The sequence below is a fragment of the Littorina saxatilis genome, linkage group LG1, assembly GCF_037325665.1.
Source record: "Littorina saxatilis isolate snail1 linkage group LG1, US_GU_Lsax_2.0, whole genome shotgun sequence".
NCBI classification, from domain to species: Eukaryota; Metazoa; Mollusca; class Gastropoda; order Littorinimorpha; family Littorinidae; genus Littorina; species Littorina saxatilis.
In genome coordinates this window covers 69,343,733-69,362,715 of record NC_090245.1, presented here as the reverse complement: position 1 = coordinate 69,362,715, position 18,983 = coordinate 69,343,733, and the positions used below count along the sequence as shown (strand labels likewise).

At 42.3% G+C, this 18,983-nt stretch overlaps 1 protein-coding gene across 1 annotated transcript in view; it reads left to right on the top strand.

Annotated features, from left to right (window-relative positions):
* Positions 1-10,473: 10,473 nt before the first annotated feature.
* LOC138977048 (aquaporin-10-like) overlaps positions 10,474-18,983 on the top strand; it is a 12,767-nt gene continuing 4,257 nt past the window's right edge. Inside the window, exon 1 of the mRNA XM_070349960.1 lies at positions 10,474-10,613. Within this exon, the coding sequence (XP_070206061.1) occupies positions 10,530-10,613 (84 nt within the window). The 5' untranslated portion in view covers positions 10,474-10,529. The remainder of the gene's footprint in view (positions 10,614-18,983) is intronic.

Here is an 18,983-nt window from a genome sequence, read left to right as displayed (position 1 = left end):
ACAGGCAAGACACATTGATCTGATGTGCTCAGAATTAGTGACGGTCATGCTATAAAGTAGTAACAAGCCCCCCGAGTGTCACATCGTTTAGGTCACCGCGAATTGGTAACATGCCAAGCGTGTTCGCCATTGTGTAGCGGACAAAATAGGATCATTATATCGGTGCATCTTTATAACCCACACTACAGGACCAGAACAGCGTAGCTTAATCAATAGTACAGCAATCTTCTTCGACTTCTTCTACCTGTCTCTCTCTGTCTCTCTCTCTGTCTCTCTCTCTGCCTCTCTCTCTGTCTCTGTCTCTCTGTCTCTCTCTTTCTCTCTCTCTGTCTCTCTCTCTGTCTCTCTCTCTGTCTCTCTCTCTCTGTCTCTCTCTTTCTGTCTCTCTCTTTCTGTCTCTCTCTTTCTGTCTCTGTCTCTCTGTCTCTCTCTCTCTCTGTCTCTCTCTCTCTCTCTTTGTCTTGAGATCTGTTTGACTGTCTGTCTTCGCCCTCTCTCTCTGCCTCCCCCCTTTCCTGTTCTCTTTTCTCATTTTCCATATCTACCTATCCGTCTCTCTCGGACGCATATATATATATGTTAAAAGGACAGGTTGAAAGATTAAGCTAAGTCTGAAACCTTTATCCTTTTGTAATACAGTTCTGAGTTCTATCCCCTCTTTGTCTCTCTGTGTCTGTCTCTGTCACGTTTCACTATATCACATAAGGTGATTATGAAACGGTTAGTTACTTCTAACTAACTAACCACACCACGATCCACTCTCGCAGTCATACAATTAAATAGAATCAACAAAAGTATAAGTTTCAGACGCCTGTTTATGTAATAACTCGCCACCTCCCTCGAGACTTCACTCAAAATATGTTCTCTTTACGTTCAAAACGTAAAAACAAGTGATCACTGACAACAAATGTCAGTTAAGTGTAGAAAATTATAGTAACACGCTGATCCCGTGTAAAGTTAGGAAAATATAGCTGATCTGCCTAAAAGTGCCAATTTATGCAGGTGTCACACACCCCACGTTGTCACCGCTCGAATGTAATCATAAATATAAAAGATGACGACGGTGGTAAACAGGGTGCAAAGACATGGTGCACTTAGCTTTTCTTCTGCCACTGAGCGGGCGACCCGTAATTAGTTCATAGTCTCCACAACTGCTCCGTCGAACGTAGTGCTGGCTAGCGTGACAACGAAGCAGGGAATAGTGGAGACATCGGACGCCTCGCTCAGTCGCTGGTTAGCCGGTTAGCTGGTTACAATGGACGATCTGGTTACAACGTCCCGCAGATAGGCAGCAAAACAGCCAGGAACAGTAGATATGATTATGAAGAAACCTTCCGTTGTAGAAGAAGAAGAAAAGCTGCAACAAAAAGCACCGGTGCACTAAACATGCCAAGCTAACCCTCAACCTCCACCTTTAAACATGTCATCTTTACATATCTCATCGAGCACGTGGGCCTGCACAAACGAACTTTTACAACAACAAATCAGCTATTTCCTTCCTTCTCTCCATATCTGCAAAAACCATATGAGTTGTTCTTCAGTACTGGTGACAGAAAGGGGGAAAAGTGGTCAAAATTCAAATCTCTAGTTTTGTTTTTGAAATATAGCTTTTCATCAAGCAGAAATACTGTAGTATCTGATGTACATAAGAAAAAATCACTGGTTCACATGGTTCTTACATAATCTAACTTTTAAAGCTGGTTTTTGTGTGTCTGTGTGTATGTTTGTATGATGACGATGGGACCCGAAACGGCTGCACGGACTGAGACAGGAATTGCAGAGAATGTTCTTTGCCACTCGAGTCGTGTCATTGGGTACTTTTGGAATAGTAAATTTGAAAGGATTCTTTAAAAAAAACGGCGGAAAACATTATATACCCTGTGAGCTATCGAGGATAAAATTATCTAGATCAGTGTAAGAGCAATCCGTTGAAGAACAGTTACTCCGCTTATTCGTCTTCAGTTAAGCTTATTTCCCCTGCCATAAGTTTCCTGGCAGATCTGCAGTCGCGTAGTGAAATGAACTAGTGTCATCGGAAGATTCTTCTCAGTCAATGATCAAAGCACAGTAAGTTCTATGCTGACAAAAGTCACTTTAGGAAAACACGACCATTGACTTAATTTATGAGCCCAAAGGTAACAATATCGACAAGAATGTACGCATTTGACATTAAATGAAACATTTATAGACAGTTTCCAACTCACCAGATCTGCCAAAGAGCCGTCATTCGTGAAAAAACGATGATTTTAATCAGACAGGTATCGGAAACAAGCCTTGGTCACCTGCGTTATTCCTTCCAAGGCGACGTGACGGCGCCACATTTGTTTGTTTATGGCTGTTTATCGCGAAACAACACAGTTGAAATTTGTGTGTAAAATACCACAAATTTGTGGTGAATCAGTTCGTCATCTGCGTTTCGATTGTAATTAAGTCAGATTGGAGTTACTTTGAATCGAAGGCGAGGGTAACCTGCGTTATTTGTGGGACATCGTGAACAAATTTGATTGCAATATTTTATACAGAAAGTAAATTTCAATGATTCTGGCTCAGACTTGTAGATCTGTTATGCAGGGTGTTGGTAGTGTATCTGCTTTTCTGCTATGAAGCTCATTTGGAGTGATACGCTGATCGAAGTGGGGTACCCTATGTGGGACATCAGCCGTATGCAGATTACGCCTCAGAACACTCTCGCATTTCACAAAGACAACAATAATTTGCAACATTTCAAGAACTGCATCAGTTTTATTAGATACTATTTCAACAACAACAGCACAAACACGACTATTATCAACAACACAGAACGGGAGGTAAGTCTTCAAAGACGCACCAAGTGTGCGTTCCCGTTTTTGGACGCCATTTTTGCTGGCATTTTCACAGTAAATCTTAATATTTCCATATCTATTGAATGATTTTGGTATTTTCTTTGATTGTGCCGATTCTCCTATCTCTCTGGCATGTACTGGGTGCTTACGGTGACCAGTTTCTCCCCTAGACTGTATTGAAAAATGCGTCCGTGTGAGCTGACCCCCACTTGTGACCAGTAGCAAAGAACAACTCATATACAGATTAATATTTTAGCGTCACAAAGAGCAAATTATGCGCTAACCTGGAAAGAACAACAGAGAGTATTTCATTCCACAAACACAGACTCGTCAACAGCGTTAAATAATGATTTATTACCTCAAAAGCCTATGTAGGTAGCACTCTCATTGAAGCGAAAACCGCTTCCTCCTTTGAATGGCACCTGTTCGTCAACAGCGATACCCCATTCACCCTCTTGCCGAAACCTTTATGCGGTGAAATTTCTTTCCCGCACAGCGAAGAGAAATTGACGACCCGTTACGTCAGACCGCATGTGAACGGAGAGAAAGTGGTCTCAAACTGAAGTTTTCCTGAAGCCCCCCTGTACATGCAGAGCGGTGCGTTGAATATCAATGCAGAAATCAAAGCGATGAAGTCCATCAAACTCGCAGGAAATATAAGACACCGACCGTTCTCCCCAGCGCTGAGTTTTTGAGTGTCCAGTTAACATGTCTCAGACAGACAACCTTGACGAAATCACGTGACTAACCCTGTCACATACCCCAGTTCAGTTATCGACAATTCTGCCTCGGCAGCAGAAATCACCCCCGTGAAATCCGTGCAACACAAAATACCCGTGTTCGTTAAGCGCTGTCAGCAAAACCCACAACCGTTGACAGAAAGCACAGGCGCTTTCTATCGCAATTGACCAAGAGAAGGCACCCCACAGAGTGACACTTTCTTGATCCATGTCACTAAATCGTGACAGTCTCTATTATTATCTCCTTATATCTTTCTTTCTCTCTTTCTTTCTCTCTTTCTCTGTCTCTGTCTCTGTCTCTCTCTGTGTCTCTCTCTGTTCTGTCTGTCTGTCCCTGTCTCTCTCTCTCTGTCTCTTTCTCTCTCTCTCTGTCTCTGTCTCTCTCTCTCTCTCTCTCTCTCTCTCTCTCTGTCTCTCTCTCTCTCTCTTTACATTTAGTCAAGTTTTGACTAAATGTTTTAACATAGAGAGGGAATCGAGACGAGGGTCGTGGTGTATGTGTGTGTGTGTGTGTGCGTGCGCGCGCTTGTGTGTGTGTGTGTGTGTGTGTGTGTGGGTGTATGTATGTGTGTCTGTGCGTGTGTGTGTGTAGAGCGATTCAGACTAAACTACTGGACCGATCTTTATGAAATTTTACATGAGAGTTCCTGGGTATGATATCCCCAGAATTTTTTTCTTTTTTTCGATAAATGTATTTTATGACGTCATATCCGGCTTTTTTTAAAAAGTTGAGGCGGCACTGTCACACCTTCATTTTTCAATCAAATTGATTGAAATTTTGGCCAAGCAATCTTCGACAAAGGCCGGACTTCGGTACTGTATTTCAGCATGGAGGCTTACAAATTAATTGATGACTTTGGTCATTAAAAATCTGAAAATTGTAATTAAAACTATTTTGTTATAAAACGATCCAAAATTATTTTAATTTCATTCTTTATCATGTTCTGATTCCAAAAACATAAATATGTTATATTCGGATTAAAACAAGCTCTCAAAATTAAAGATATAAAAATTATGATTAAAATTAAATTTTCGAAATCGTTTTAAAAACAATTTCATCTTATTCCTTGTCGGTTCCGGATTCCAAAAACATATAGATATGATATGTTTGGATTATAAACACGCTCAGAAAGTTAAAACGAAGAGAGGAACAGTAAAGCGTGCTATGCAGCACAGCGCAACCGCTACCGCGCTAAACATGCTCGTCAGTTTCACTGCCTTTTGCACTAGCGGCGGACTACGGTCATTGTGAAAAAATGCAGTGCGTTCAGTTTCATTCTGTGAGTTCCACAGCTTAGTAAATGTAGTAATTTTGCCTTACGCGACTTGTTATATTTAGTCAAGTTTTGACTCAATATTTTAACGTAGAGGGGGGAATCGAGACGAGGGTCGTGGTGTATGTGTGTGTGTGTGTGTGTGTGTGTGTCTGTGTGTGTGTGTAGAGCGATTCAGACTAAACTACTGAACCGATCTTTATGAAATTTGACATGAGAGTTCTTGGGTATGAAATCCCCATACGTTTTTTTCATTTTTTTGATAAATGTCTTTGATGACGTCATATCCGGCTTTTCGTGAAAGTTGAGGCGGCACTGTCACGCCCTCATTTTTCAACCAAATTGGTTGAAATTTTGGTCAAGTAATCTTCGACGAAGCCCGGGGTTCGGTATTGCATTTCAGCTTGGTGGCTTAAAAATTAATTAATGACTTTGGTCATTAAAAATCGGAAAATTGTAAAAAAAAATTTATAAAACGATCCAAATTTACGTTTATCTTATTCTCCATCATTTGCTGATTCCAAAAACATATAAATATGTTATATTCGGATTAAAAACAAGCTCTGAAAATTAAATATATACAAATTATTATCAAAATTAAATTGTCCAAATCAATTTAAAAACACTTTCATCTTATTCCTTGTCGGTTCCTGATTCCAAAAACATATAGATATGATATGTTTGGATTAAAAACACGCTCAGAAAGTTAAAACAAAGAGAGGTACAGAAAAGCGTGCTATCCTTCTTAGCGCAACTACTACCCCGCTCTTCTTGTCAATTTCACATGAGCGGTGGACTGACGATGCTACGAGTATACGGTCTTGCTGAAAAATGGCAGCTACTTGACTAAATATTGTATTTTCGCCTTACGCGACTTTTTGTTTCTCTCTCTGTCTCTATGTCTCTCTGTCTCTGTCTGTCTGTCTGTCTGTCTCTATCCCCCTCTATCTCTCTATCTCTGTCTCTCTGTCTCTGTCTCTGTCTCTGTCTCTGTCTCTCTCTCTCTCTCTCTCTCTCTCTCTCTCTCTCTCTCTCTCTCTCCCCCTGACTCTCTCTCTCGCGAGCGAGCGAGCGAGCAAGCGAGCGTTCTCTGGCTGTCCCTTAGTACAAACATCATTACTTCGAAATCCAAAGTAATTTGCAGGAAGCCCAGATTTACCGTAGCTAAATTGACTAGCCGGGTAAACATTTACGTACAATCAAATGACAGTTAGTATCCAACTGTAGTTTAAAACCAATTTCCATTAACAACCATCAGAGAAATGATTCCATAGTTAAATACATAATCCTTCCCGTGAAAACAATTCGGCTAGCTGTCTCCTCATGGGGTAAGTCATCCCTCTAATTGGACCTACCAAAGTCAACAATTTGACTGCTTCGAGTGCTTCCTGTTTAGATAGGGACTCTGTTAATGAATGACATATTTTCAATTGACACTGATGTCAGTTCAGATTTGTTTCTAATGCGCATAAGACACCGAGGTTGTTGATTGTTGGTATGCGTCCAAGTGGAGGGATGTTCTTAATCCACTGTTAAGCCTGGTCAGATCAACCGGCCCCCGTAGCGCAGTGGTTAGCGCATTGGGCTGCGGGCCGGGAAGTCGTGGGTTCGAATCCCATCAGGGTCATGTGGGTTTTTCGGGCTACGGTCGGCTCCTACCCAGAGTGGAAGTGCTATGGTTCCTATGGGAAGGCTGGGATCACACAGCCGAGTGTCATTCACTTAACGAATGCGACTTTGAGGGTGCTCAGGTTCTGTATACCTGACCAACATCGCAGGTGCGGCAGTTCTCGGGCCTGGTTGACGCCAGGATATATTATGACAGTAAGCGTAGAGTGCTGCCCTGTCACGTAGTCTCAAACCAAATTGGAAATCCAAAGCATCATCATTATAATCATCCTCATCTCATTAATCATCCAAAATATAAATTGTCCTTGCTCTTGTGGCCCTTCATGCCCGGAGCTCTCATGGTGACCTTGGTCTCAGTGTTCCTGTTCGATCCTTCCCTGAATAGTAGTTCTGCTGTCAGTCTTCAACGTGTGACGTTCTGGGGGGTCGACGGAGGCACGTGGTGGCGGTCTGCTCTCTGGAGGGGACGCTCACTCAGTCTGGCTCCGCGACTTTAAAAGTCAATGTCGTTTGTAGGGGGCATAGTAGGTAGTGGGCTGCGTCACCACTGAACACCGTTGAAGTGACTCAGCAGAAGTGCAGTGTCATCTTCCGAGGGTAGCCTTCCGCAGCGACCCGACATCCCCCCCCCCCCCCCCCCCCCTGGAGCGTCTGTAAAAATCGACAAGTCTGGCAGCGGAACGAAATTCAGAGGTGGTTGGAGCAGCGAGTGCAGGGACGGGGCGGTGTGAGAGCACAACGGGACAAAGGAACCAAAAAACAGTCAAGCTGTGGAACTCACAGAATGAAACTGAACGCACTGCATTTTTTCACAATGACCGTAGTCCGCCGCTAGTGCAAAAGGCAGTGAAAGTGATAAGCCTGTTCAGCGCGGTAGCTGCATAGCACGCTTTACTGTACCTCTCTTCGTTTTAACTTTCTGAGCGTGTTTTTAATCCAAACATATCATATCTATATGTTTTTGGAATCAGGAATCAACAAGCAATAAGATGAAATTGTTTTTAAAACGATTTCGAAAATTTAATTTTAATCATATTTTTATATTTTTAATTTTCAGAGCTTGTTTTTAATCCGAATATAACATATTTATATGTTTTTGGAATCAGAACATGATGAAGAATATAATAAAAGTAATCTTGGATCGTTTTATAAAAAAATAGTTTTAATTACAATTTTCAGATTTTTAATGACCAAAGTCATCAATTAATTGTTAAGCCTCCATGCTGAAATGCAATAGCAAAGTCCGGCCTTCGTCGAAAATTGCTTGGCCAAAATTTCAATCAATTTGATTGAAAAATGAAGGTGTGACAGTGCCGCCTCAACTTTTACAAAAAGCCGGATATGACGTCATAAAAGACATTTATCGAAAAAATGAAAAAAATATCTGGGGATTTCATACCCAGGAACTCTCATGTAAAATTTCATAAAGATCGGTCCAGTAGTTTAGTCTGAATCGCTCTACACACACACACACGCACAGACACACAGACACACACACACACACACACACACACACACACACACACACACACACACACACACACACACACACACATACACCACGACCCTCGTCTCGATTCCCCTCTATGTTAAAACATTTAGTCAAAACTTGACTAAATGTAAAAAGAAGGTGAGTCGAATTGAAGACACGGGAAGCACTGTGGCTTTAATCCCCACGGATTACTTTGCGCACTGAAGCGGAAAAACGGTAGTCTGCTGTCAAAGATTTTGGTCAGCAGCGATTAAATGTTTAAAAGTGTCGCGGGTTGACGATAGGCGAGCGAAGAGAGTCAGAGCGTGTGTGGTGTCCGTGCGACTGAACGTTGACGGTTATTTGATTTCTTGATTCATTAAACTCTTGACTGACATTGCACTGAGAGAGAGAGAGACAGAGAGGGAGAGGGGAGATGGGGGAGGGAGAGAAAGGGGGAGTGGGGTGTGAAGAGAGAGAGAGAGTGTGTGTGCACGTGTGTGTGTGTGTGTGTGTGTGTGTGTGTTTGTGTTTGTGTGCCGGTGAGTGTGTGTGTGTGTTTGTGTGTGTGTGTGTGTGTGTGTGTGCATGCATGTGCGTGTGTGTTGTGTGTGTGTGTGAGTGTGTGTGTGTGTATGCATGTGCGTGTGTGTATGTCCTTGCGTGTGCGCGTGCGTGAGTGCCTGTTCGCGTACTTTTTACAACTAAGATCATTGCGCTGACACATCATTGGTACAGAAGGACGTTCACACAAACAGACAGACAGACACACACACACACACACACACACACTCACACACACACACACATACACACACACACAGATTAAGCAACTACGTGTAGTTGATTGTATATGTATAGAATGACACCGTCTATAGATTTGACACAAGAAACAATGAGTGTGTGTTGCACATTTTTGTTTAGAATTACACCCAGAGATCTGACGCAATGAAACCTGTCAATACCCTGGAAGCAACACAATTATATATAGGCCGTCTACGTACACAATTAGAAATGAGCATAAGATCAACGTTCTCGTTAAGCGTTCTCGCACAGTGTGCCAGTTTTGGTCTACTTTATGCTAATTGTTGTTCAAAAGAACCCCATATAAGACGTCCCCCCCCCCCCCCCCCCCCCCCTGCTTTCTTAGTTGTCTGTTCATAACGTCTGCAAAGTGTACTTCCATTGTAAAACTCCCTCTCTCTCTCTCGCTCTCTCCGTCTTTGTCTGTCTGTCTGTCTGTCTGTCTTTCTGTCTGTCTGTCCCTGTCACTGTATCTCTGTGTCTCCCTCTCTCCTCCTCTCTCTCTTTCTATCTCTGTCTGTCTCTCTCTCTCTCTCCCTCCCTCTCGCTCTCTCCCTCTCTCTCTCTCTCTCTCCCTCCCTCCCTCTCTCTCCCTCGCTCGCTCTCTCTCTCTCTCTCTCTCTCTCTCTCTCTCTCTCTCTCTCTCTCTCCCTCTCTGTTTTAAGACCTGATTTACTCGGATTGTGGTTTGACTTGAAAGGAGAGTCCCGCAGTTCTTTGAGTTTGCTGATTAGCCACATACTCTGCCCGACTCAGACTTATCCTCTTTATGATGGTTTATTCTCATGTTGATTGTTCTGCACGAAAAGCGGCCACACAGGTTACGCCAACTGCTTCCCTTGTTTGTGTTAATCTGGTGCAGGTCGAATAAAGCTAATCGTTCAAATGAGCTTATAGCCGTTACAAAGAGTATTGTAACGCGCAAGTACCAACCGTCGCCGTGTCAATCCGCCAAAAGCGAATGAAGGAGTTTTTGTTTATATATAAATGCTTTTGTTATGAATTATTTTCTTTTTGAATAAAATTTTGTCAAATGATTTTTTTTTTTATGAGTGTTTTTTTCTTTCCCTTCGAGTTTTTTTGCATAATTATTTGCTCTTGTGGGAACGCGCGGGAGAGATTATACATGCTGTTTATTAGGAATCGAATAAACAGCATACGAACCTCCCAGTACTAAAATGTAGAATAAGATCAGTCAGTGGGTTCCTTTTGAGCCTAGTCAGCAGTTATAGTTTATAAATAGCTGACTCAAACCCACACGCGTATTAAAGACAGACAACCAAATACCGACGTAGACACATAATTATACACAGACACAGACAATGTCATACACATAAACACATACGCACGCACACGCACACACACACACACACACCACCACCACCACCACCACCAACAACAACAACAACAACAACAACAACAACAACAACAACAACAACAACAACTACTACTACTACTACTACTACTACTACTACTAACAACAACAACAACTACTACAACGACAAGCTTATAGTAGTGATTCTAAAAAGACACACACAACTGATGACTTTTTTGTTGTTGAAGGTAAGACTCGATATAATTCCAACTATTCTGAAAAACAAACATTCTCAACCTGTGTCGGCGAATACCACGAGACGAACTCTTAGAAACATCGCATTCACTTTTCTACCCGCACGCGTACCCATCGAAAGCGGGATTCGAGGCATGAGGCATCACACAGTCGCTGTAGGAAAAGAATCAACAGAGTACAAAGCGAGCAGTTCTGTGTTGTCCGCGTCTTGGTTTAAAGATGGCTTTCACCAAGTTCAGTCTCCAAAACTATCCATTGGCCAGAGAGTTTCTGGCGGAATTTCTTGGAACTTTCTTGCTAGTCGTGAGTTGATTTATTTCTTGATTTGTTGTTGTTGTTGTGTCTTTTAAAAAAAAAAATTTTTTTTAGGGTGTGTTACATTCCTTAAAATAACATCGCGATTCTCACTCTGTCTCTGTCTCTGTCGTTGTCTGTCTGTCTTTGTATCTATTTGTCTTTGACTCCGTCTGTCTTTGTCTCTGTCTCTCTGTTTGTCTGCCTCTCTCTCTCTCTCTCTCTCTCTTTGTCTCTCTCTCTCTATGTCCCTCCCTCTGTCTCTGTCTCTCTCTATGTCTCTCTCTCTATGTCTCTCTCTGTCTGTCTGGCTGTCTGTCTGTCTGTCTGTCTGTCTATGTCTCTGTCTCTGTCTCTGTCTCTCTCTATCTCTTTCTCTCTCTCTCTCTCTCTCTCTCTCTGTCCCTCTCTCTCTGTCTCTCTCTGTCTCTCTCTCTCTCTTTCTCTCTCTCTTTCTCTCTCTCTCTCAAAGACGATACAAAAATCCGAAACAGAAAGACTGCTAAAGTCAACCGCTTGAAGCGGTACAACACATTCCATATTATCTTCTTGCTTCGTCAACGCATTAGTCTGAAGAGGTACCTGTCTGCCCAAAAGTGCATGCAGTCGGTAGAAGAGGTCTTGCCTTAAAATGCGCTGTACAAGTAATTCCTTGACTTCTTTTGAAATGCCTCTATTTTCATACCCACCCACCTTATCCTACCACCTTTGTTTTCCTGCATTGTTATCCTCGTTCTCCATTTGTCTATCTCCTATTTCTCAAAGTGTGTTTGTACTTTTATTTGAACTACTCCTCTTTTTTGTGAAGTCCGTTTTCATTATCATTATTATCATCATCATCATTAGCATCAGCATCATTGTCGTCGTCGTTGTCGTTGTCGTCGTTGTCGTCGTCGTTGTTGTCGTCGTCGCTGTCATCATCATCGTCATCATCGTCGTCATTATCGTCGTCGTCGTCGTCGTCGTCGTCGTCGGTATCATCATCGTGATAGTCTTTTTCTCCTTCGTTTTCCATTACCATAAGGACATTCTGAATTGTTGTAAGGGCGGGGGAACATGACCCCGTGAAAAGGAGTTTCTATACAGTTGCGTAAATATTAAAACACTTCTACAAACAATCTTCAGTGCATTGTACGGGTAAGGCAGGTTGGGGTATTTACTGAGCAAAGGGTGGACATGTGAACAAGTGTGTGTGTTACTGTGTACGCGCGCGCGTGTGTGTGTGTGTGCGTGTGTGTATGTGTGTGTGCGTGTGTGTGAGTGTGTGCGTGTGTGTGTCAGTGTGTGTTAGTGTGTGTGTGTGTGGGGGGGGTTAAGTGTGAGTGTGAGTGTGTGTGTGTGTGTGTGTGTGTGTGTGTGTGTGTGTGTGTGTGTGTGTGAGAGAGCATGCGTGCGTTTGTGTGTGTGGACAAAGTGCATGTCAATATGACCTTCTGAGTGTCATAAGATGCAAAACTGACGAAGAGAGCACGTACAGTAAACGTGTAACGAGAGCCTTATGTATGTAAAGAAGCAGACATAACGGAGAAAGAACTACAAAGAGTGAGATAGTAAGAGAGAGAGAGGGAGATGGAGAGAGAGAGAGAGAGAGAGAGAGAGAGAGAGAGAGAGAGAGAGAGTGGGGGGGGAGGAAGAGAGATAAAGAGAGAGAGAGAGAGAGAGAGAGAGAGAGAGAGAGAGAGAGAGAGAGAGAGAAAGACAGAGAGAGAGAGGGCGATAGACAGACATATAGACAGACAGACAGAGAGAGTGACACACACAGGGAGACAATGAAAGAGAGAGAGAGAGGGAGGGAGAGAGAGAGAGGGGGGGGGGGCTAAATGAAAGACTGAGCAGGAGATGGAAAGGTGAGAGGTAGGGGCAACAACAGAAAGAGAGACGTAAAACACAGGATAATAAGACCAAACGGAACCCTAAAGAAGCCATCACCACTACCTTACCCCAGTCTGGGCTCTTAAGTAATCACAGCTTACATTCTTCAAGGCAAAAGGACCAGCTTCTATTTCTGCTGTTTACCTGTTCTCACATTCCGAGCTCTCTTTCACTGGAACCCCCATATTATGTACGACCATTTAGACGTGTACATGGCAATCCGGTATTATTGTTTTTTACAAGGCGTGTCAACTCGCCCGGGTTAGCAAGACCCAACGCCGTCCGCTAAATCTTGAAACTGTAACCATGCCAGTCGCCCCTTCAGCTGAAAGCTGAAGAGTTTTAAATAAACGACGTTTTCACCACAGAAACATCACCAACTTGTACCTTAACAAATCGCTGGCTTCACTATTAGTCTTTTTTTTTACATTTTGTCAAGTTTTGACTAAATGTTTGAACATAGACGGGTAATCGAGACGAGGGTCGTGGTGTATGTGTGTATGTGTGTGTGTGTGTGTGTGTGTGTGTGTGTGTGTGTGTGTGTGTGTGTGTGTGTGTGTGTGTATGTGTGTCTGTGTGTGTGTCTGTGTCTGTGTGTCTGTGTGTCTGGATGTGTGCTTGTGCAAATTCAGTCGGTATATTGGTGGAGATCTGACGATGTTTATAAATACACGGCGTTCCGAGCACTGAAATAAAAACTGAAGCAAGAGGTTCCTGACAACGTACGGCGGCCATGTCCCACGGTGGCGATATTTCGTAAATACACGTTGTAAATAGACCTTTTCTACATGACTTGTATTGCTGCCGGGGATAGGTGTGATTTTTTTTTTATGGTGCTGCTTTCGCATGGTGTAAACGAGTATTTAGCATGTGAAGTCGTTCTGTCGTTGCAACAGGTTGCGCATTTAAAACTCTTCGTTGGAACCTATAATTATCTGTTGAATTGTGTTGCGGTCACTGTAACTTTTTTTCTACCTTATAACCCAATTGTATCATGTTTGTTAAGGATTTGGAAGGGAACCATTCTATTTGACGGAAAATGCTTTTGTTATTTTCTGAATTTGGATTTAGGTAGAAGAGGCTGTGACTTTTTTGTCATTTATTCAATATACCGTTCCCCTATTTTCTCTTGTCTGGAAGGGCGGAGGGGGGGGGGGGGGGGCTTTAGGGGCTGTGAAAATGAGCTCTAGCTTTGTTGTGATGGTGTTGACACTATATTTTGCCCAATTGAGTCTAACTACCTGATGGCTAATCTACTGTGATACCTGTGATAACTGATGATGATTACTGTTATTGGTTTTTATGTGTTTGGTTGGTCTCTTCCTTGGTAGTGCAATAGCGTTAATTATGGATTGTTGTTATCATCATTTACATAAAAACTTATCTGTTAATCCAAACAATGATATAATTACTGTGATGTTCTTAACTACACTTTAACATGGAATGTATGTATGTATGTATGTATGTATGTATGTAGGTATGTATGTAGGTATGTATGTAGGTATGTATGTAGGTATGTATGTAGGCATGTATGCATGTGTATTGGTGTGTCGGTGTGTCAGGTGTGCAAGAAAAAAGGGTATTTTTATATCATGGGTTTTATGAATTTTCTTCTTTTATTCTTTTATAGTTATTAATTAATGACCTATATGTGCTGATGACTAAATTAATTTCCTTTGTTGGATCAATAAAATGTTATGAGTTATGAGTTATGAGTTATGAGTTAGGTTGCCAGGAAGGGTTGCATAATAAGGTGTTGACGTTTGAATTCACAGACTATATAAGCGCGACAAGAACACACCTGCGACACATAACTTCACATTTCTTCTTGTAAATGAATTTAAATCCTAAATGTGTGAATCTTCCATAATAAGTATCCCGAAAACTCTGAAAAAAATCAGATCCTAGAAAGAAAGGCGTCTAAATATGAAGGTAAATCCACAGAAGTTATGAGTAGAGCTGTCTGGAAAAAAAACGCTGTCTAAAAGAGAGATAGTCTGCTATTGGGAATGGGAGGGTTCTTAAAAGGGAGGTTACTGTGTGCAGTTTAGCTTATTGCATTTTCTACAACGGCCAGTGAATTATGAAAAGAAGGGTAAAAGTAACAATGACGTCATGGAATAGCGCTATAACAAATCTGCGCAAAAACGACTAAAACTCATACCATCCTCAACATTCAAGATAAAATGCGTTCAGTAGTCACAAACACACACACTCACACACACACACACACACACACACACACATACACACACACACACACAAACACACACACACACACACACATACACACACAAACACACACACACACACACACACACACATGGGGAAAAAGGTCATCTCCCGCAAACTCCATGTTCTGACAAGTTAGTAAGTGATTGAATAACTAAATAGATAGGTAATTAAGTAATGAAGTGACTGAATACATAAATACATCAATAATAATTCAATTATGATAATAACATGAATAAATAAATAAACAAATACACAAATGATACATTGTGTTTTTCATCACAGAAACATCCCCAAGCTTCAACATCCTGTCGTTAGGTGAGTTGTGATTACACACACACTCTTATTGAAGAAATCATCTATCTACAGCAAAGCAGGTGACCCAGATTTGGTTTTTGATGACAAGAAGACAACTCCGTGTCAGTCTGCATTGCAAATTATAACCAGCAGCACACTCAACTGCATCTTAGACTGTACAATAGAATCGATGATAGCCGAGTCTGTGGTAGTTTGACATTTTGCCAGTGGGACTATTCCTGAAACAGCAGGTTTCTTCTGGATTCTTTGCCGGTGTGGGAAATAAGGTTAGGGCAGCTATGAACGCAAAGATGACGGGACGACATAATTTCAAATGTTGTGTTAGTGTGTGTTTGTGTGTTTGTGTGTGTGTGTGTGTGTGTGTGTGTGTGTGTGTGTGTGTGTGTGTGTGTGTGTGTGTGTGTGTGTGTGTGTGTGGCGAAACTTGCACACAGACAATTTAAGCTTTGTGATGAAAGCGTATATCTGTCTCGAACGCTCGCTATCATGGTGAAGAGACTCCTAACTAGTGCACAGAATGACAGAATAACAGATTGTCAATATTCTAAACCGTAACCGTCGAAGCGAGAGCTCTTTGCGTTAGGCCAGACAAGGGAGGAGAAAAAAGGGCTCCGGTGCAAACTTATTTCTTTCTAAGAGATTTAACGTTTTCTGGGTTGTACAACAACTGTGCAGTCGTGAAAACAAACAAAAAATAATAATGTCTACCAAAATCGCATCGCGGGATTTCATTAAATAGCTTCACAGGTAAAATATATACAAGTTGGTATCCTCCTTCCCTGACTCTGTCGACGCCCGGTTTAACCGCTTGTTTCCCTTGATATAATAAACCGGCCACAGAGCGTCGTCGTCCCGAACTAAATCTTCCAGGTCTCAAAATCCGTGGGGAATTCTGGGTAGGGATAACCTTTTATGCAATGACGTCAGCGCCTTTTGGCAGTTGGTCAATGCATTTAGGAGCCCGACTACAAAATAATGTCGGTCACACTTGTAATTAACGCTACTAGAGATTGCTTTCCAAACTTATACGAAGTAACGTAAACGGGAGCATAGGGTCAGTTCTCAACTTAACTTACCTCGAACAGTGGGATCCACAGAACGCACAATACACAAATACGAACGGAGAAACTCGGAAACCGACGAGTCGACACATGCTCGAGTACTCACGTGTAATGTATGTTTGAAGATCAACTTTCTATTTTCACCTCGTAGAACTAGCTGTTAGCCGGGCTGGCTCACTGGTAGAAAGCTCGCCCATTGACACGGAGGTCACGGGTTTAAATCGCGTAACAGGCAAGACATCTGAACACTTTATTCTTGTATTTTATCTATTTTGAGTCATTCAAATGGTTTTGAGTCGTGTATTGAAAATCGAATATAGTGCGTAAGCGCCTTCGAACAGCGTTCCCACGATCCCGGAATCTATTTTTTTAGTTCGGGATAACCGCTCCCCCCGCCTATTTGTAGGAAAGAGAGAATGCTTTATGTCCTACAGGCTAAATGTTTCGCCTCTTAAGGACAAGATATGGGTTATATGATTGGAAGTTTACGCCCTCACGGCTTTTTGACGAGATACACACGTGTGTGTGTGTTTAGGGGGTATCAACCATCTGCACTTATGGCAGAATGACCGAGATCTTTTATGTGTCATTGTGGTGACACGGGTGGGGGGGGGGGGGGGGCGGGGGGGGGGTGGGAGGGGGGACATGGCTTCCGTCTCTGGATCTGCACATACAGTTGACCTGTGTCCGTCCCGGCCTGAATTCGAACCTGCGACCTTCCTATTTGTAGAAAAGGTCAAAGGGGATATGTATCACCGCGCGTCGCCTAAAGGTAATGGTTGTTTTGGGCTTGTAAGATCATGTGCTTGTGATAGCTATTATAACATACCAGCTAAATCACGAGAGTTGAAAAACATCGGATTTTACTGTTATCCTTGCCACAACTTTCAATAATTGTTTGAATAATTGGTAATGATATTTGTATAAGATTGAATAATTGTTAAGTAATACCATAAATGCTGTTTCATTCTATTATCTTAAAACATTTACAGCACAAGTGGTGATGGTAACTCCCCTCCCCCTCCTTGGCCCATACCTTGTGCGTATGTTTGTGCACAATGTGATTGTGCCATGCGCATGCGTAGTTCACTTCTTTCACCTTGATGCTGCTCTTTAAGTAAACTTTCTGAAGTATCTTTGACTCATCTGAGCATTCAGGATTGTTACTATCGAACAGTGTAAGTCCGGCCGACCGACGGAAAGACGTCCTTAAAAGAAAATACTTATCGAACGTTATAGTACTACTAGACATTTTAAACTGCACACACTTTTAGGGTTTAATGATCTCCAGACATGACGAAAGACTGGTTGACCATCGTCAAGCGTCAAGGTCAGAGTGGGGTCTTGTAAATGATTTGGTTTTCTGTCCACAATAAAGACTGGTGGGTTGATGTTCTTGTAAATGTCCTGTTTTGTCAAAAATTAAACGTTCCAATAACTAACTTTTTTTTTAAATTCTGGATTTAGGAACGCTAGCAGTCAGGAACGTGTTTAGGAACATTTTTTGGATGTGGGTAAGACGCAAAAAAAGGACCAAAACACATAATCCCTGATACATGTTAGATTACTCAAGAATGTGTGAACTGCACACATAGGCTGCATCCGAAGCTTGTGAATCCCGCATCTTTTGCGTTGTGAGATCCAAACGCAGTGAATCTATTTACCTGGCGTGATGTTGGTTTAACCTACCGTCTGCACGGGTAGGAAGGTATGTAAGGTTAGGTTATTCAGTCTTCCGCGCACCCGCTCAAACAAACAAGGTGAAATAAGGTAAGGATTCTTTAAAAACCTTCATCCAAAGTGTTTTCAACATTAATTCTCTGTTCGCGATTTAACTGGAAAGCCTGCAACGCAATACTAATACATGTAGTTCCGTACATACGACATGACAGCTCATATAATAATATGGAGTATATTCAGTGCTCCCCCTGCATACTGTACAAGAACAAATGCCACAGGGCGAGGAACAAAATGCATGCGGACATGGCATGTCATCGGTGCGGCGAATGCATGAAAGTTTCAATATGATTGAAAATGAAACCCGTTAGAAATTACTTGATTGCAGCGTGTTCTTTTTTTCTTTTTTTTTCTGTTTATCTCCATTGTATTCCTTCAAGTATGCATGCACGCACGAACGCACGGACGCACGCACGAACGTACGCAATCACGCACGCACGCACGCACGCACGCACGCACACACACACACACACACACACACTCACACATACACACACACACACACAAACACTCACACACACTCTCACACACACTCTCACACACACACACACACACATAAACACACACACACACACACACACACACACACACACACACACACACACACACACACACACACACACACACACACACACACACACTAAATCAAATCACATGACATCACGATAGTCGTGCTCAAAATAAAGGAAACAAACTTGTAAACAAACGATCACGAAAAAATTTATCTTAAAGTGTGTCCTTCGACGGTTTTTTTAGTCTGTTATTCTTCCAGAAGTGCAGTTGGCCGATTACCACCTAAACACACACACACTTGGGAAGCAAGTAGCGCGACTCAAAGTTGCCGCGGCTATAGCTCTGTTTTTACTGGGAGGAGACGACCAGAATAGACGATTTTAGAAAATAACTCTTTTAGGATGCTCAGTAGTCTGGAATTGAAGAGTAAAATCCCCTTAACCCCCAAGCGTACGCTGCATAGCGTACACACCATAGCTAGTTGTTCGTCTCGATCGCAGGAGTAAAGCCGATCGAAAGTTTGGAAGTTGCGCCGGATGTTACAAAAAGCTTGTCTGAGATAAAGGGGCTCTTGCTCTACCAGACCGCTGAAAATCCTGACAGAGTTATTTCCGCAAAACGTCTAGTGAGTCAATAAAGTATGCAG